Source organism: Crinia signifera, chromosome 8, assembly GCF_055691185.1.
Source record: "Crinia signifera chromosome 8, ASM5569118v1, whole genome shotgun sequence".
Lineage (NCBI taxonomy): Eukaryota > Metazoa > Chordata > Amphibia > Anura > Myobatrachidae > Crinia > Crinia signifera.
Window position 1 is genome coordinate 115,443,597 of NC_139224.1, and position 21,181 is coordinate 115,464,777.

The 21,181-nt window shown below is 42.9% G+C and overlaps 1 protein-coding gene across 1 annotated transcript in view; it reads left to right on the forward strand.

Annotated features, from left to right (window-relative positions):
• Positions 1-20,414, forward strand: part of RWDD3 (RWD domain containing 3) — a 35,327-nt gene extending 14,913 nt beyond the window's left edge. The window contains exons 2-4 of the mRNA XM_083157057.1: positions 16,563-17,032; positions 18,548-18,663; positions 18,748-20,414. Coding sequence (XP_083013183.1) covers positions 16,563-17,032; positions 18,548-18,663; positions 18,748-18,859 — 698 coding nt within the window. The 3' untranslated portion in view covers positions 18,860-20,414. The remainder of the gene's footprint in view (positions 1-16,562; positions 17,033-18,547; positions 18,664-18,747) is intronic.
• The last annotated feature ends 767 nt before the right edge of the window (positions 20,415-21,181 follow it).

A 21,181-nucleotide genomic window follows, 5' to 3' on the forward strand; every position in this document is an offset into this window, starting at 1 on the left:
TTTAATAGCGTTAAGTGCTGCTTAAGCACTTAACGTTGCTTCGTACATCTGCCTCCATGGTGAGGACAAGACTCATGACACACAAGGACATAATATAACTTAACTAAACTGGAATAAGTAAAGAATTGTAAATGGGATTGTATAGTACAGATCAATGATATAACTAACCTTTTCCTATATTAGAACAGCTACAGTCCGCCTGGATTCTTCCAGAGTATTTGCTTGCAGCCGACACTTTTTAGAGTGTGCTGAAGAAGGCGCGTATTCGAGGGTGTCTACTATTTAATAAGTGCATAAAATATAACCCGCCCTATTTTTTAAATGTTAGCATTGTAATTGGCTGATTTTGAATCTGCTGAAGAAGGCGCGTAATCGAGGGAGTATACTATTTGACAAGCGCGTTCAAATCTAAGCTGGCCTGTTTGTGAGATGTGTGTATTATCATTGGTTTTGGAGAAAGCGAAGAAGCTTGCACCCAAAGTAATAGCAAATATTTTATTGTGATGTCATTTTTTTTTTTTTTATATATATATATATTGAAGAATACTCTAGCGGTGCGGAATGTTGTATATGAAGATATTTCTTCTACTTTCACTACTGGTACATGTCATTAAGGAAACGTGTGTTTGATATGTGAAGAATTGTAAATAAAGAAACAATTGCTCAAATTATATTTTCTTGCCTTTTTTTTCTTTAAGAACAAGTCCTATTTAGCGATGTATATTGATGAATATTTTATTTTTAAGGTATAGGTAATATAGTAAGAAGGAGTAATGATATTGGGTACAATTGAACTATTCTATTTGCACGGACACAACAGTGGGTAGCCTAAAGCTGGTATTGAAAAAAAGTAGCGCTCAATATGGTTATTTGGGAAATATGATCATTGCTCGCTTTAGACATCCATTACCGTTTAACATTTGTGAAAGCAAAGGATGAAGACACTCATATGTCCTTTAAACACACAAGAAATGCAACTTGCGACGTAGCTACAGCTAGTTCTACACTCTAACGTCGCACTACTTAATCTGGAGAACTGTACACTAAATTAAAGGCCGTTCTGCAAGCGCTGCTAATTCGTCTGCAGATTCTTCTAATAAAAAACACAGATGTTATCACTGAGCAAATTTTTAAGGTGCATACCATAAGGCAGGAAGCAATCCAAAACACATTGGTGTGGAGCCTAGAGGACACCCGGATTTACCCTTATCACTCCTTGTGATGTATATTTTTTTAATATATTGAACAATTTGTACGCATAGTGTATAGACTCCGGAACACAGATTCCATTCCGGGGGTGTTTGTGGGAGTGGCATGGCATGGTTTGACATAACTCCTTTTGCAGTTTTTCTGGAATTTATTTATGTCTTTGAACTTGAGGAAAAATGAGTAATGTAACATAAACCATTTGATGCTGTTTGATTATATCGTGATTATACCTTTGATGGGAAATGTTATAGATACCTTTGGAGGCACATAGCAATTTTACCAGAATTAAGGCCATAGTCATTGAACACTGTTTTTCTGCTATGTCTCAGGGTTAACACAAAATATATATAAAAAAAAAAAAATTGCTGATGCACAAATGTGATGTTATCAAGGTCAGTGCAAGTGGATAACAGTAGGATTGATACATCGTGACAATGAAAATCACGTGTCTTCTTTCTTTGAGGAATATGTAGACAAACATTTCTTAGTTAACTGCACTCATATAATGCTGTATCTGCTTTAATAAAGTAACGATCAATACCCCTACAAAACTCCTACAATACAGTTCAGGTTTGCCTGCACAAGCTACGATATCTCCACACATTTTGGGATTGTAGAATGTAGCCGTCTCGGGGATTGGGAGGAAAGGCTGCCGTCTTAAACAAGGCGCCTAGCGGGCGGGGAGGTAGCGGCATCGAGGGCAGGGGGGACAGGCTGGGTAGGGAGCTTGGGGGAAAGCCTGTGTAGGAAGCCTGGCTTAGGAGGGTGGGGACTGGCAATAAGATTAAGCGTGTGCCATGGGTGAGTATGGACGCGCTGTTTTAGGGAGTGTAGCCGTCTCGGGGATTGGGAGGAAAGGCTGCCGTCTTAAACAAGGCGCCTAGCGGGCGGGGAGGTAGCGGCATCGAGGGCAGGGGGGACAGGCTGGGTAGGGAGCTTGGGGGAAAGCCTGTGTAGGAAGCCTGGCTTAGGAGGGTGGGGACTGGCAATAAGATTAAGCGTGTGCCATGGGTGAGTATGGACGCGCTGTTTGAGGGAGTGTAGCCGTCTCGGGGATTGGGAGGAAAGGCTGCCGTCTTAAACAAGGCGCCTAGCGGGCGGGGAGGTAGCGGCATCGAGGGCAGGGGGGACAGGCTGGGTAGGGAGCTTGGGGGAAAGCCTGTGTAGGAAGCCTGGCTTAGGAGGGTGGGGACTGGCAATAAGATTAAGCGTGAGCCATGGGTGAGTATGGACGCGCTGTTTTAGGGAGTGTAGCCGTCTCGGGGATTGGGAGGAAAGGCTGCCATCTTAAACAAGGCGCCTAGCGGGCGGGGAGGTAGCGGCATCGAGGGCAGGGGGGGACAGGCTGGGTAGGGAGCTTGGGGGAAAGCCTGTGTAGGAAGCCTGGCTTAGGTGGGGACTGCGTCTCGGAGATTGACATAAAAAAATGCGCCTATGTGAGGCGGCGCTTCTCTGGTTGGGGTAGTAGTGTTGGGGTGGGGGGGGGGTAGCGGTGGCAAAGGGGCGAGGGCAGTTGTGCAGTACATCATGGGTAACATTCAAGGAGATTATGAGTCTGCTGCAGAAGGAGTTTGGAAGTACGGCAGAGAGAAGACATTGGAGCGGGCGTTCTGTATGTGCAAAAGCATGTCGGTATTTGTGGTGTCGGGATTTCACCTGTGTCGGGATTTCGGTTGTGCAGGGCTGTGTCGGGATTTTCATGTGCCGGTCAAAAGCATGTCGGTATTTCTGGTGTCGGGATTTCACCTGTGTCGGGATTTCGGTTGTGCAGGGCTGTGTCGGGATTTTGATGTGCCGGTCAAAAGCATGTCGGTATTTGTGGTGTCGGGATTTCAGCTGTGTCGGGATTTCGGTTGTGCAGGGCTGTGTCGGGATTTTCATGTGCCGGTCAAAAGTTTGTCGGTATTTCTGGTGTCGGGATTTCACCTGTGTCGGGATTTCGGTTGTGCAAGGCTGTGTCGGGATTTTGATGTGCCGGTCAATAGAATGTCGGTATTTGTGGTGTCGGGATTTTGGTCGTCGGGATGTGTACCAATGAGGAAAACTAAAATTAGGCATTTCAAACATGCCGGTATTTGAACCATATAGATATTTCCATCCAATCGGTATATCCACTGTCGGTATTTTAGGTGTAGGGATTTAGGAGTAGTCGAGATTGTGCACAACGGGATAATAATTGTTTCAATATTTGGATGTCGGTATTGCATGCGCCGGCTTTTCTATTGCCGGGAAATCATACCGGATCCGTAACATGCTATTTCTATTCATGTGCTTATAGCACATGGATATATATTTAATTTAAAAAAACAAATATATTTTTTTTTACACATAGCAGCCAGCAGGGGGCCGGGAGCCGAGAGCCACTCATTACATATTCATATATTCACTGCTCCCGATCATTACATATGCACGGTCGGGTGCAGTGAATACCTGGTCCCCTGCTGGCTCTCCCGGGGGGGCAGCTTGTGCTGCCTGGGTCCCGGGGCGCCCACCTCCCCCCCACATACGTTCTGGGACAGGCAGGGAGACTTCCATCTCCCTGCCTGCCACCGTCCTCAGGCTCGGGGTTCACACTTCACATTTTTCTCAATGCGACCGCAGTTTCATGTGCGGCCCGGCGTGCACGGAGATTGGCAGAAATCGCTGTTTTATTTTTTGCTATATAAGATGCTGGAACAGAATCTGCTGTGCTATATAAGACGATGTAACGGAATCTGCTGCGCTATATAAGATGCTGTAATGGAATCTGCTGCGCTATATAAGATGCTGTAATGGAATCTTCTGCGCTATATAAGACGCTGTAACGGAATCTGCTGCACTATATAAGACGCTGTAACGGAATCTGCTGCGCTATGTAAGATGCTGTAACGGAATCTGCTGCGCTATATAAGACGCGGTAACGGAATCTGCTGCGCTATAAAAGACGCGGTAACGGAATCTGCTGCGCTATAAAAGACGCGGTAACGGAATCTGCTGCGCTATATAAGACGCGGTAACGGAATCTACTGCGCTATATACAGTAGGGCGGAGTGAAAAAACTGAAATCGAGAAATTCAAAATCGGCTAGTGTGGGAAAGTTGTGACTTGACCTGAATAAGAAACGTGCAAAAGCATTTTGATCTGAGTCAACATCTTCTGTTCTGGCAAGAGGCCTGAAGTTTCACTTTTTTGGTGAAAATGACGAAAACTATGAAGATGCTCCGATCTAGTTAAAATTATGTCAGGATGTCTTAGAGTGGTTCATTAATATACTTTAGCATAGTAAAAGAGAGTACGAGCTTGTCCTAGTGCAAAGTGACTGACTTTGGTGGGAGAAAAAATACCTAATAATTGACCCATTTTCATGGTCACAATTGTGAATATTGTGTGTTTTCTCCTGAACGTGTTTATAATAGAAGAAGCACAAATACTCTAAATGGAATTCCGGTGACACTGTGTGAAATATAACACTGCATAATAGCCCTTAATCAGAGCTGATCCCAGTACAAATTTGTTCTCAAAATGGGCAAAACAAATGCTGCATTGCAGGTGGGGCAGATGTAACGTGCTGAGAGAGTTAAATTTGGGTGGGGTGTGTTGAAACTGAAATCTAAATTACAGTGTAAAAATAATGCAGCCAGTATTTACCTTGCACAGAAACAAAATAACTCACACAAATCTAAAGGTGGCCATACATCTACAGATCGATTGTCAGATTGGGCCAGTTGGAACAAACAGCTGGTAATATCTGAATGACAGTTTTTCAGCATTTCAAAGCAAATGGTCAACTGTCATTTGCTCTCATCTTTTACCAGGATTTTGTTCCAACCAGACAGATTGGACAATAAATCTGTAGATGTATGGCCACCTTAAATCTCTCTGCACATGTTACATCTGCCCCACCTGCAGTCCAGCATTTTTTTGCCCATTTTGAGAACAAATTTGTACTGCGATCAGGTCTGATTAAGGGCCACTATGCAGTGTTATATTTCACACAGTGTCACTGAACTACATGAAATTGGATTTATGCTGCTCTCTTTGCAGTGCATATACAAAGATAGACAATCCTGTGTATATAAATAAGAAATAACTGTTGCAGTCTGTTATTGAAAAACAGTAACTGTTACAATAAGTTTTACAAGTAACAGTGTAAACTGTCTAATGTATCATTTTACATATCACTTCTGTTTATTGACAGAAAAACAGTGTTGCATCCCCTATACTGGGAACATGATTGGGCTGCATTACAGCATATAATTATGCCAAAGATAAGCCAATATATTAACTGTTAAATACGTTGAAGTGTATTATGATGTAATAATTTGTAAGCTTGCAGCAGGGCCCTCTAACCCCCAAGTCTGTCTGTCATTACCCAGTTTGTTTTATCACTGTCTACTATTGTAAAGCGCAACAGAATCTGCTGCGCTATATAAGACACTGTAACGGAATCTGCTGCGCTATATAAGACACTGTAACGGAATCTGCTGCGCTATATAAGACACTGTAACGGAATCTGCTGCGCTATATAAGAAGCTGTAACGGAATCTGCTGCGCTATATAAGACACTGTAACGGAATCTGCTGCGCTATATAAGAAGCTGTAACGGAATCTGCTGCGCTATATAAGACACTGTAACGGAATCTGCTGCTCTATATAAGACACTGTAACGGAATCTGCTGGGCTATATAAGACAATAACGGAAGTTGCTGAGCTATATAAGAAACTGTAACGGAATCTGCTGCGCTATATAAGAAACTGTAACTAAATAAATAAACAAATAAACAAATACATTGATTCAAAAAATAACAGGTTAATCATTTTATGAGTGGTGTCCAGCAGTACATATATGCCAATCACTGTGTTCCTTTCTAGGCAGCAGGGCCGTCTTAACAGCAGTGTGGGCACCTGGGCAAAGCAATGCACTGGGGCCCTTACCCATTCTCCCCTCCTAGGGGTGGGGGGTGGTATCAGCAGCAGCTTTGATGTCCCACAGGTGGCAGGGGGTGCTCTATCTTCCATTCAACATGTAGGACCTGGAGCAGTAACTTCTGCTAATTACTCCTTTACTGCACAGGGGGTGGGAGGGTGAACACTAATGTGTGGAAGGGGGCACTGAGCTGTATGAAGGGTCCCTTGTAAATGACTTCCAGGGAGGTAGGGGTTGTTTTATACACAGGGGACGGTTGGATAATGGAGTGGGCTTAATATTCGTCATTTTCCGGTGGAAGGGCAGCTTGTTTGACTGCAGATATCGCCATTATCTGGAAATAGATTTCTTAGCCTAGTATAAAAACCTAGAGTCCCAACTTTCAGGAGGTGCTGGGAACTTGGGTATCAGAGATCAGGAGCCAGAGCAATCCATTGACAAAAATATAAAACTGTACACCAGACGTTTGGAGCTGGAGCAGGGACCGGCTGCTTGAAGGCTGATATCTCTGGTTCTGGGCATGATAGAGACAAGATGCTAGTATCGACAGAAAGGGGAGAGTCCCAGCTTCTGTAATATACTCTCAGAAAAAACTAAGTCAGACAGAACCTGAGAAATATGACTGGGAATTGCAATTAACTGGTAGGATGTGGACTGCTGCTTTGAAGTTGGATATCTGCAGTTCCCCAGGGCCGATTTTCAAAATTCTGGTACCCCTGGAAAAAGGGGATCCTCAGCTATCAACATAGAGCCCTTATACGCCTGGCGCCCCTGGGCAAGTGCCCATTAAGCCCATACAAAAAGACGGCCCTGCTAGGCAGGATTGATCAGCAATACTTATTACAGCATAATGCACTTTAATGTATTTAACTGTTAATATATTGGCTTATCTTTGGCATAATTATATGCTGTAATGCAGCTGCAGGTGGGGCAGATGTAACATGTGCAGAGGGAGTTAATGTGGCCATACATCTACAGATTTATTGTCCGATCTGTCTGTTTGGAACAAAATACTGGTAATGGATGCTTTGAAATGCTGATACTTTGCTTTGAAATGCTGGAAAACTGCCAAAAACTGTCATTCAGATATCACCAGGTATTTGTTCCAAACAGCCAGATCTCACAATCGATCTGTAGATGTATGGCCACCTTTAGATTTGTGTTGAGTTATTTTGTTTCTGTGCAGGGTAAATACCTGCTGCATTATTTTTACACTGCAATTTAGATTTCAGTTTCAACACACCCCACCCAAATTTAACTCTCTCCGCACGTTACATCTGCCCCACCTGCAATGCAGCATTTGTTTTGCCCATTTTGAAAACAAATTTGTACTGCGATCAGGTCTGATTAAGGGCCATTATGCAGTGTTATATTTCACACAGTGTCACTGAAATTCCATTTAGAGTATTTGTGCTTCTTCTATTATAAACACGTTCAGGAGAAAACACACAATATTCACAATTGTGACCATGAAACTGGGTCAATTATTAGGGATTTTTTCTCCCGCCAGTCAGTCACTTTGCACTAGGACAAGCTCGTACTGTTTTTTACTATGCTAAAGTATATTAATGAACCACTCTAAGACATCCTGACATAATTATAACTAGATTGGAGCATCTTCATAGGTTTCGTTATTTTCACCTAAAAAGTGAAACTTTAGGCCTCTTGCCAGAACAGAAGATGTTGACTCAGATCAAAATGCTTTTGCACGTTTCTTATTCAAGTCAAGTCACAACTTGAGGTGACAGGTGACTTGCAGGTGACAGGTGACTCTGGGAGGAGTCTGGAGTGCTGCTGCGCTGCCCGGAAGCCGGACCGAGCTGCAGCTCAATTTAGAGAGGACAGAGGAGTGAGTCAGCCGCCCGGACGGTGCCCTTGGCGGCACGGACCGCCGGGCGAGCAGGGCAGGAGGCAGGCGCCAGGCAGGGCAGCCGCTGCGCACGCTGCCCGCCATTAGTACTATTTAGTATTTAGTATGATCCTTGTGCAGGGATCATTTGCGAAGGGGGGGCGGGCCGGCGGCGCCATTCGACCAATCGGTGCCCTCGCTACGCCTCTGCCTGTCATAAGGGTCCATGCTATTTCTGTTGTTTTCATGCATTGTGATTTACTGTTGGAAATCTTATGACTTTCTGAATACAACACAATAAACAGACTCCCTTAAATGGACACTTAAAGGCTTATAAGGGCCCATTGAATGAAAAAATGTATGAAATTCATAAGCGACTCTTTGGCAGAGTGGTCTGTGAATTGAACACTAGATATCGTTGTGAAATCCATGTGAGATCGATCCCCAGTCAGTTATTTTTTCTCTTGTTTTGTTTCCTTATTCATTGAGGGTTTTTGGAATCTTCTGTACCTGCTGCAGCAGCTCCTGCCCTTCTGTGGTTGGGAAGGGAATGTATATAGGGCCTTATTTTGGTTCATTCTTTCTGACAAAATCCTTCTTAGATGGACAAAACCATGTGCACTGCAGGGGGGGCAGATGTAACATGTGCAGAGAGAATTAGATTTGGGTGAGTAATTTTGTTTCTGTGCAGGGAAAATACTGACTGCTTTATTTTTACACTGCAATATAGATCTCACTTTGAAGTAAAACCCCACCCAAATCTAATTCTCTCTGCACAAGTAACACCTGCCCCACCTGCAGTTCACATGGTTTTGCCCATCTAAGAAGGATTTTGTCAGAAAGAATGAACCAAAATAAGGCCCATAGTTGGGAGACTTGCTCTGGATGCTGAAGCAGCTTCTGCCCTGCTGTGGTTGGGAAGGGAAGTTGGTATTGTATAAGCATAAACTTTCGCTTTTTTTTTGTGCAATTCAAACAGTCTGGTTTAAATGTTTACATTTAATTGTAATTTTTTTTTTTTTTAATTCAAGAATGGCCTACATTAGATGTTGAACGATGTTAATGTTCTTATTTTAATGTGGCTCAACATTGGATCTGCTACTAGTGCTAGGGCTGTTGAGCCCGACTAGACATTGGACCTGGAAGGGTTAAGACTAGTAATTCATATGTCACTAAATACAGGGATATTCTAGCAACCCTACTATGGTCATTTGTTAGTATCCTGGTAACTTGTTATTATCCTTGTATCTTACTGTAGTGGGGGCAGCTTTATTAGAGTTTTGCGTGTGTGTGTATGCGCGCGTGTGTATGTGTCACTGACCATTTTTCTAAGGTACTGTATCTTGTTTGCTGGATGCTTATCAAGCTATTAGTCGAGTGTCATACTTCTGGTATTGTAATATGCTTATTTGCAAATAAGAAACTCATTATATTGCTACCGTCTAATTTGAATTTGAACACCGTTTAGTATATAAATGACGTATTATTGTCTAGGTCACGTAATGTGCACTAGATATTTTTGTCCACGTCTGTAACAAAACATCATCTTGATAAATTGATGTTTCTACAAAGTCTCCGTGCAGTTTATGCTAATTCCTGTGCAAATCCTCCTCGATGAATATATTTGGCAAATATGCTGATAAAGTCACATTAAGAGCACAAACGACTTGAAATTTTAATGAGGTCTTCATTTTTATTGGCACAATAAATGTCACCCAAGTGATAATGTACTTGTATATAGTGACAGCCTTTTCAGCAGAGGTTGTGTCAGCACCTTAATGTACCACAGTAGCAATTGCATTTTCATTGAAACAGATTTAATCAGGTATTAACATGCCTAAAAACGAGACGTGGAAGATAAATGTTCTCTAGTGATAGTCTTTGTCATTATTGAGAGAATGCTTTTTGATGAAAATGAGTTTGTGACATCAGAGATGTGCGTTTGGATGGGCAGTGGGTCCAAAGACGCGTTCCATGAGGAGGAGGTCCCAGGGGCAGCTGTGATGTTGCTGGACACTAGGTAAGTATGGATCACAGGGTAGATGCTAATTGAGTTGACCTTAAATTGTTGATATGACCTAGGTCTATTGGGTCAAAAGGTCATCATGGAACTAGTAGATGGGTACAAAAGGTGGTTGACATTTTTCTTTGGTGTGATTTGCTCACCATGCTTCAGGTAACCGTGCTACACTTGGCACATATTATACTATTCCCAGTCATAATTCACATGGATGGTAAAGGATTGAAAAAAAAACTTGTTGAACATTTTAACCCGTCGACATTTTGTATCTGCTGATCTTAAGCACTGTCAACCAACAGTGCAGACCATGTAGTTCGTTCTATCATGTATCTAGTATATGTACTGGTTGGTTTCTCGGGGAATGGCAATGCTGTGTACAATGGGAGCCATATAGGCATTATATATACATTCTATTGCCAGGTCGCTGACTTCATCCAGGGGGCAGAGTGGAGTGATAGCGCCGTATCAGGTGGGGATTGAGACAGCACTAAGATGATGCTGTTTCACTCTCCATAGAAGGGAACGGGACCCGGATTGCTTGACCTGGGTTACCCGTTCAGACTGCCTAGCAATGCCTGGCTGGTCCGTCCCGGGAATAACACTGCTTATACCCCGGGTTTCCGGAACCAGGTTATTTAACATGGCCCTTCCACATCGCATGCCGACTCTGGTTATTTTTGCAGTGTGAAAGGGGTATAAGGGTTCGTTCTAGCACCCTGCATCTTTCAAAACCCATGCAGGGTCCTCTTCCCTGTCAGGGGTGTTGCTGTCTGCTTTTTAGCTTCTAGCACACGTCTAATCTGCATATAAGAGTTGAAATACAGAGCACACTATGCTAGATGCAACACAGCAGAGAGCGACACCCTCAGTGATTGTGGAGGTGGGATTTTGCTGGAGGTTTCATGCGGCATGTCTGCCTCCTGACAACCCTGCTGCCTGGTGTCTCCTATCGGAACACCTCTTCCACTGTACTGCCACTGCAATACCGATGCATTCAGCGGCTGCTGGCAGGGAGCTAAGGACGTTGTGGTGAGGGGAGCAGGGGCCATGCTGCATTGAGCCGCATTGCCCTCCTTTCGATCTGGTAGAAATAGACTGTCCTGCACAGGCTATTTCTACATACGATTGCGATGCCACGGGGCCTCCTATGTCGGGTGCTTCATAGCACTGTGCTATTTGCATTATGTGCAATGTGACTTGGGCTATGTAGTGCAAATCGCACCGTATGGCCACAGCTTTACAGTACAAGGCAATTTGGTCAAAGTACATCAGATGACAGGACACTGAAGCAGTTACTATCGTGGCAGAAATGTATATTTTCTAAAAAGCACATGAGGAGAGGGCCCTGCTCGTGTGAGCTTACACTTTGAAAAGTGTACTGTTGTACATGCAGCGTGTACTGTTGTACATGCAGCTTAGGTGCCTAGTTTAGTTATTTATAACTAATTGAAAAGTTAACTCCCTCTATGGGGTAAATTTACCTGAAAAAATGTGATCAGATTCTTTCTATCTTTAGGATGCAATAGAGAAATTATAGACAATATCTGGTTGCTATGGGTAACATCACAGCTTTTCATTTTTTTTTTTTAAGATTTAGTAACTTTTCCCCTAATAATCTCACCCTTCCAAAAGGTCCAAAATTCTATCACATGGACACCTACAGTATTTGGGGGAAACGGTCATCTGTCAGACCACACTTAGGTCGACAGTCATTAGGTCGACCCCGGAAGGTCGACTGGCCCCAAGGTCGACATGGGTCAAGGTCGATATGGGTTTAGGTCGACAGTCATGAGGTTGACATGAGTTTTTCACTGTTTTTTTGAGCCGACATGTGCCGACAGGCGGTATTTCATGCCCTACCATCCACTAGGGCGTGGTGGGAGAATAAAATAGTGTGCCGAGCGTAGCGAGCGATGCGAGGGGCTGCGGTTCAACTCCAACTGTGTCCATGTCGACTGTGTCGACATTCGGGTGAAAAACTCATGTCGACCTAAACCCAATGTTGACCTTGGCCCCTGTCGACCTTGGGGCCAGTCGACCTTCCGGGGTCGCCCTAATGACTGTAGACCTAAGTCTGGTCTGACAGATGTACCGATTCCGTATCTGGGTACTTAATTTAGTCATGCTAATCAAGATATGATGGTATAATGTTCCCCCAAGCGCCACCACTTTAAAGTGGCAAGCAAATACATTTACCGTCCAGGTACTGGTTGCTAGATTATATTTTTGTATGAAGTGGTAGTAGTTTTTTGCATTGGTGCAGTAACAATGGAATTAAATGCTCCAGAAATGTCTGTATTCATTTTTTGTTAAAATACAAAGCAGAACATTTTTTTTGTGAATGATAGTTTAGTAGTTTGCAACACATAACAGCGTGATAATCCTGAATAATAATACCCTTTTGCTGTTGGTTTACTTTGTATTTTAGTTTTTTTTTTAAAGTGATTGAGCTCATGGAAAGCGATATGAAAGTACACTACGCGCAGCAGAACAAAGCCATGGTAGGTCAGTGACTTAAAATTAAAGAGAGACGGCAGTAAAGCACATACTTCAGAGTGACAAATAAGCATTACTAGTCGGGACAAAGGGTCACCGATCTGTTGTACTGAGTCATTGTTAGAACATAAAAGTACTATTTGAAAATGGCTTCCTGCTTCTTCCCATTTACCGGAGTGGGCTCAAGGTGAAATAAAATGGCACAAGAAACATAGGTTCCTGTTATGTGTGTAGTATGCGCATTATAGAAGTCAAACCTGATGCAATCAAAAGGTCAGCAACTATGAAGCCTCATTGTAAAACCCAGGCGCTGTATAATGTGGAAGAGAAATAATACTGATGTAAGTTTAAAAGTCATTTTCAACCTCAAAATAAGTTCAATTAACTGTATAACACGACTCTAAAACTATATTTATGTAAAATGCAGTCTCCAATATGATGCACAAAAGAAAACTCAATGGCTTCCTGATCGTCCATGTTTCAGTGCTTGGAATTCTTGGAAATCTAAACAGGTGGTTGATACAGCCGCTGCAGTAGTCTGATGCCCCTTTCACATTCGCACACCCAGGTCATACCCGGGAATGTGTTCCCTTTCACAATGGCCACCCAACCCAAAATGAAGTCGGGCGGGTGGCGTCATCTGGAGGCTTGGCCAGAGCGGCGCTGGGAGATGGCAGCACCTCCCAGCGGCTCATTTTCACTGCAGTGAACGGGATCTGGGTCACGCTGACCCGGAATACCCGTTCACACTGACGGCTGAAGATGGTATATTAGTCCAAGACCCTTTCACACTGAGCTAAATCCCGGGTTGATGCGCGTTCATGTGCAAAAACCGGGGATATTTTTGCAAGTGTGAAAGGGGTATAAATGACCAGAAAACCCAAATATAGTAATAGCGAAAAATTACACTGTTCTGGATATATCGATAAATAGTGCCTATGGGTGCTCTTCCAGATAACTTGACAGGAAAAGGAGGAAAAGGTAACTTTATATAGTTTTTTGGAGACATTGAATTTTTTTTTTCTTTGTTGTAAAATTTTGCTGAAAGACCGTAATAGGGAGTTATTGCAGATGTCAATATATTGCGTATGCACTAAAGAAACCAGTCACTGGAGAATCATGTTCCTCTACCACTACAAGTGACAGCAGGAGAGCTTTGACTGACTGCAGGCTGTTTTTGGGGATGAAACACTGTCCCAAACTACTGTGTTTCAGTGGTTTGCAGAACTGTGCCTCTGAAAGATGAGGAGCAATGCTGGTGACCTAGGCCTGCCATCACCCTGGACAACACTGCTGTCATGTGTGCCACAGTTAAGATGGATACCAGGGTGACCAAGGCCCAGTTAGAGAATGTGATAGGTATCTCCTCAAGATCCATCTGCTTCATAGACCAAAACATTTGGCTAGGGTTCTGCATGATGGGTGCTCCGTCGGCTGACTTGAGAGCAGCAGGAGGCTCGGGTAACTTAGTGCCACAACATGGTAGCTAGTATTGATGTCTGCCACTCAAACTCTGTCATTTGATCATCAATGGCACTGAAACATAGATATACAGTTTTGATCCCAAGACCAAACAGCCCAGTAGAGCTCGGTTGGACGTGCCCCGCCATAATAATTCTGACCTGCGCACAATGAGGCCATGCAGATGAGAGCTGTTTTTGTGGCCAAAACTGATCATGTAGCTTCTTGATCCTTCTTGATCACAACAATGCATCTGCCCACAAGTCCAGGAAAGTGGCAGCATTTCTTGGTCATAAATGCATCCACGAGCTTGGTCAACACCTCACAATTCAGGCCGGGTCCCCTGCAATGACTTAGGACCTTATTCTGCTCTGTTTGCAAGGCCATGTGTGTTTGCATTTGGGCATTTGTGTGCATGTGCTTGGTGTGCACCCATCCTTGCAAACGGAGGGGGGGGCATGGTATGAAGGGTTGGCCCATTACCATATGGAAACGCAGAGCAATTTATGGGCGTTCCCATGAAAACGCTCGGCTTTCTTATGGTAATGGGTCGATGGTGCGGGGGGCAGGCAGCTGACATCACCGGATGTCAGCTGCCCGCCCACTTCTCTCCGAATGTGCATGCAGATCTAAGGTTGCTCTGAGCAACCTTATATCTGCGTGCACGTTCCACATCATTCAATGGTCGGTGACCTTCGATGATGTGGGTGTTGCCCCGTTTGCTGCGAATGGATATTTATGTAAAACATGTATTCGCAACCAGTGCGAACGTATGCGAATTGCGAATGGTGGGCCGAGTACCACAATTAGCAAGACAGGATCTGGTTCACTCGCAAGGGCGCAAATTAGCATCCAAGCAATTGAAACAGAATAAGGCCCTTTGTGTTACCACAAATCAAGCACAAGATGCGTGGAATTTGTGTCACCAGAGGCTGTAGTAAAAATCTTTATTTAACATGTGGAAGACATCCGTGCTTCAGACTTGTCTAGCTGCTTCTCATGTGGGTAGAGAAAAGATTTTGCTTCTGCGATACAGTCTGAGTCTGGCCCTATGTACTATAGTATTAGTACTGGTTAGTATTAGTCGCTGATTTGTAAGTAGCCCTTAGATTTGTTGAGAAACAGACGGTCATTGACTGAAATTTACAACTATTGAATGGGTACAAATGCACTCATTCGTAACCATTCAATCCTATTTGCGGCCAGGACCCGGCAGCTGGCAAGTTTTACAAAGTGACAAGTTCAGCCTTACAAATGAGTAGACTGTTGATGGAACTCGGCTGCAAATAGTCATCAAACTCTATCCGATAGTCCAATTTACTATAATTCCTATTCGTCTGTGAATTCAGCTCAAAATCGGAATAGATCACATTTTCCATCCGTATTTTGCTGAAGCCTGCACGGATCAGTGAGATCCATGCAGGCTTCCCTGTGTAAGAATAAAAAAAATAATTTGTGTGGGGTCCTGGGCTCTTTGAGCCGGTTCTGGTTTCTGAATTAAGGTGGAACAAATTGAATAAAGGTCCACTCTGTATTTTTATAACCTGCACCGGTCTCCAACAGCCATCAGGGTAATGCCACAGCCCACGGCCAAAGCATTACCGAGTGGTTGGTCAGCCCTGGGATTCATAGCATAAGTGTAAAATAAATAAATAAATTATTGGGTTTTGTTGTAGCACAACAAGACCCAGCAAGACTTTCCCACATGCAAGTTCCAACATGGGGGGCATACATTTGCCATCTGGGACTTGTAGTCTCATTACAGAACCAATACCCAAATGAACACAAACACCCAATAAAGTAGAACTTTCACCAAGCCCCATGCTAGGAGCAGATTCTCCTTCAGTGTGTGTGCCCTCCTATGTGAGCAATTCCGCACCAGTTATGGGCTATGCCTAGGACAATCCTATAGCACTCCCATATAACGGACCATTGTGTGTCTGAATAACCATCTCCCAGGAACACCCATCACATTTCAGATACCGTGCATCTCAATTGCCAATGCACCTACTGTACGTGCATACACACAGTGTAACGCATACTCGGCCCACGTTCAGTAGCAGAAAACGCTCAAATCTGAAAATAGTTTTTTTGTGTGGGACTCAGAATCAGACACAATTATAATTACTTAAGGCACCCTGGTTAATTATTGGTACCCTGCAAAATTGTCTGCAGCTGCTTGGATTTGTTTTGAGACACCTACAATACCAGCCTTTGCGGGCCCCAGCCATTGCATTTGTTATTTGTACATTATTGTCTGAGATAATTGATAAAGATCATCTAGCAAAGCAAAATGAAATTCTAATCTACCCCAAACCAATTTAAATCTACTCCCAACTTTACCACCCTCCATAAAGTGTATTTCAAGAATATGATGACATATTAAAATGTCCATCTGAATGATATAAAAAGAGATATTACTTTCACACCGCTTGAACAAAAAATAGAATTTTATGTCAAGTTTTTTTTATTATAACCTTTAACTGTACATTAATGTTTGATCCTTGAAGTCCTTAACAAAAGATGAATGATCCAAAGAGCTATTGGAAAATGTAATTTCCCTCTGATTTATTGCTGGTGGGATATTGCACTGTGGCTGATTGAGTTTCCATGTTTTGCAGAGAGTGGAATAACTGTAATGATTCAGACAAGCGTGCAGCGGGTAACGGAATCAGAAATTCCACTACGACTAATATTTGATCTGCCAGTTACGTATCCATCCTGCCTACCAAAGCTCTCTGTCAGCTCTGAAAAACTAACTAGGGCACAGTGCAAAGAACTAAGAGACAAATTACTTGACCAAGCTGGCGAACATCTCTCAGAACCTATGATACATGACTTGCTTCTGTGGACAGAGCAGAATATTAACAGTCTGATTGGGGATTCCATCGAAGATGAAAACCACCTTCTGTCAGCGGTGACTGACGATGGGAGCTGGACAACCCTTTTACATTTAGATCACATGAGAGCCAAGACCAAATATGTCAGAACTTTAGAAAAATGGACGGCTGATCTGAAGCTGACCGGAAGACTGATGTTCATGAGTAAGCTTATACTTATTCTTCTGCAAGGGGACAGAAGTAGTATCCGTGTGAGTAAAAAAATGCTTATTGTATTTTTACCTTTTTAAAATGACAATGTCAATTACAGTATGTCCACTTTATCCAAACCCTTGTTCCAGAGTTTAAGTAGTCACTTGTGGATTTTATCTGCATTTTGAAGGGAACCTATATTTTTCAACTTGATTTTGATGCAGGGGGGGGGGGGGGGGGGGGTTTGGCTATATGATTCCTGGTAGGTTGACCTTTTGTGGTTTTATTTATTTTTTGCAATAATTTTTTTAACATTTTGACTGTCAAGGGAATTTGTCAAATAGGTGTGAAGATTGCCAAGCATACCCTTTTTTTATTTTTTTAACCCTTTGAGTGCCAACATTACTGTGAAAGCCTCAAAATATCCATTGAAAAAGCCAGCGGTGCTCACAGTGACTGTTCTCACAGCAACGTTGGCACTCAAAGGATTAAAGCAGGTAGCTATACAAAAGGGTGCCAATTGGAATGGAATATATTGGAAAATGGTATAACGGCAGCTGGCAGAGTAGAGGGAAAAGTGGAGCAGACTACAGATGGTAGGTGTGACCTGTAAAAGCCATGAGGTTAATCAAGAGGTACCAGGGAACTGAGACATGGGGGAACAAACATGGACTGTGAATTAAGTAGATTAATTTCCATTGACAGTAAAAACCTTTACTAATCCCATCACTTAATCAGGCACCACGCTCACCCGGAGTAGCCACCACAAGACGTTCCCAACAACCAGCTGGGACCAGATAACTGGCCTGGGTGCTCATAAGGACTAGGCACGGGATACATTCACTAAGTCACCAAGCATTAGGTTGACCACTGAAGGTCGACATGGGTTAGGTCAAGTCATTAGGTTGACATGGGAAAGGTCGACAGTCAAAAGGTTGCCAACAGGCGGTATTTCATGCCCTACCATCCACTAGGGCATGGTGGAAGAATAAAATAGTGTGCCGAGTGCACACTGTACACTTAATTAGTGTCCATGTCAACTGTGTCGAAATTCGGGACAGAAAAAGTGAAAACCCCCATGTCGACCTAATGCTTACGTCGACCTAATGACCCTGTTGACCTAACCGATGTCAACCTTCAGTGGTTGACCTAATGCTTGGAGACCTAATGTATGTCTATCCAATGATCCCCTTCCACTAAGCGCAGGGGTGCTGTACAGTAAGGAGGCACAGGGGGTGTGAGATAGTGGAGGTTAGGGCCGGGGAGGTCGGAGGCTACAAGCTCGGTATGGTTTTGCGAAGGTGCTAATGTGCAACTCCTAGCTGGATGTTCTTCAGATTTAAGTGTAGCAAGATGATTTTAGCATGATACTGTATCATGTAGTGTTAATAAATCAAACCACCATTTAGCAGTAAGGACTTTTATAATCCAAATGAACATTGGTCAGGGTCTAGGGATACAGATCGCATACATTTATTTCATGGAGCATCCAATATCAGGGTCTCCTCTTCATCCTTGTCTCCAAATTCTGGTTTCCCATTGACCATTTTTTTTGCCAACATTGTGCTTTGCAGGAATATTTGGTCCTGCAGAAAACCTGCAAGGTTGACGTTGATTCCAGTGGAAAGAAATGCAAAGAAAGAATGATCAGTGTTTTGTGTGAGGTAAAACTACCTTCACAACACAAGAGGTAATACTCATCTTATTGCTAGATAAACCTTGTCCCTTTTTAACAAATTTAAAACCAATAATCCTTGTTTTTTTGGTAATACAGATATCCAACATTTGAAGTGAAGGAGTATTCATCGGTTAGTGAGTTGGAGAAAGAGTTTGAGATGGCTGGCCTCTCGGACATTTTCACATCATTTGTGTTGGGTCTTGTCTGAAGAACATGGATTGTGTCCTGCACGAAGATCAATATTTTTAGAGAAGATCTATTTCTTGTTTTTATTCTATTCTGACCTAAAGCAAATGACTGTTTGAAATCCACAGTAATAGGTTAATTAGATGTGACAGGATATAGATCTACTTTGTACAAGCCACTTCCCAGTTTTTTCTTTGATTGAACTTACTTTTGGTTTTGAGAAGCATGATGGCCACCATATTTACATAATATCTGGGTATAGACTTTTTAATTTAAAAGTTTTGGTTCATTTAATTGTCGAATATACTTAAGATGAGTTGTACCTATTGTGCGCTGATATTGTCTCTGTATTTGCCTTTTGAACAATATTACACCAGTTCAGACTCTATGATGACTATAGAATAGAAACCTCCACCACTTAAAGCGGCATTACTCATCAGGAAAGTATTTTACTAATGTAAACATTGGGCTTATGACACAGCCCAAAAAACAGTGTCAATGGTTTGGGTGGTTGGGCCTATCGTAAGTTGTATCAAGAGGTTGTAGCTTGTGGTTAGTTATTGTACTCTGATGTATAAAGATTTTTTTCTTTCTTACTTCATTTTCTGGTTTTGTATTACAAAATGGTGGAAGTCCCAAGTGCTACAGACAGCGGTGGAAACGTCAGTAAAATATTTTTCTAGATTTCAAAACCGTTTTAAAGACTACCTGGTATATTTACTAAGATGCTGTTTTATTGAGTTGAGATGTTTGTTTGTTTATTTATTATCAGTTTCTTATATAGCGCACACACATATTCCACAGCACTTTACAAAGAATATTTGAACATTCACATCAGTCCCTGCCCCAGTGGAGCTTACAATCTATATTACCTACCACATGTACACGCACACACAGACCTTCTAAGGTTCATTTTTGTTGGGAGACAATTGACCTACCAGTATATATTTTTATTGTCTGAGGGAACCGGAGTAAACCCACGCAAGTATGAGGAGAATATACAAACTCTGCAAAGTTAGGGCCATGGTGGGAATCAATCAGTCAGATTGTAAACGTCATTTATCTAGCATAGGCATTCCCAGCTTCGATCCTCAAGGTACACAATCAGGCTTTAGTGACGTCCATGCTTGAGCACAGGTAACTTCATTTTTATCTCAGTAATTTTGATTTAATGTTCTGTGCTGCAGCCTGGATATATCTAAAAAATGTGGGCAACAGCTTTACCTTTATAAACACGCACCTCCAGCATATGTAAAATGTAGATTGGTCTGCCTGGTTGATTTTGTTCTTTAAATGCACTTTCTTTTAAATTAAAATTAATAATACTACAATGCCTAGTGAAGGGGCAGTTTAAGAGAGAAAGGGGCCCGTGTGCAGGTCCAGGGGGTAATTCAGACATGATCAGGTGGCAGATGATTTTTGATATACTGTGGATACGTATGGCCAGTAGTGCATATGCGTGAGACCATACTGCAATGAAATCCTGCGCTACTTTTTCAATTCGCAAGGTGATTGGCAGGAAGTATGCGTCTGGGGGTGGAACTGTCCGTTTAGTGGGAGTGCTAAGAAAAACATAGGCGTGCCTAGGAAGATGTTGATGTTGGGCGTGCTCGGAAAATACAAACAAGCATTTTAGGGGAGGGTGTGTGATGTCGGTTCCAGACTGGATATACCTTTTCCATCGCACCAGTAAGTCTCTGACAACTCTAAGCCTGTGAAGACTTGTGCCCAGCATAAAAACCATTAGACGGTGAGCCTGTTACGATGGGTTTTGCACATCTTTCCTGGGCTGTGAATAGATTTGTTGCTGTACACGTCCATTCGCACAGCGATCACATTAATTTGCAGTTTGATTTCACTCTAGCAGGGTCTACCTGAAAGCTGGCCACTGCAAGTTTGTGGCTGTGTGATCACCCACTCAGTGCGCCCCCCCCCCTCTTTTTGCTACCCTAGGACACACAGAACGGTTTTCGACAAACAGTTCGGAAATATTGATCCTGATACAAGTTTGCATATTTATAACGGGTGTAGTGTATACGGTGCACACGGGCACTTTTCATTTTTAATACCACTCTGGAATAGTGCTGTAAAAATCCGCCCATTATAATCTGAGGAGTAGATTTATTAAGCTCGGTGAAGTGATAAAGTGGCTGGTTTGTATCACCAGCCAATCAGCTCCTACCTGTCATTTTTCAAACCAAGCCTGTAACTTCACAGTTCGGAGTCTTCTATAGAGTTGCGTGGCTTCCGGCAGAGAGGTCAGGGCTCAAAAGAAGGAGGATGCAAATACAGGCCTCCTCCACTCTTAAAATGCCCCTTGATTATTTAAAAAAAAAAAGGGTCT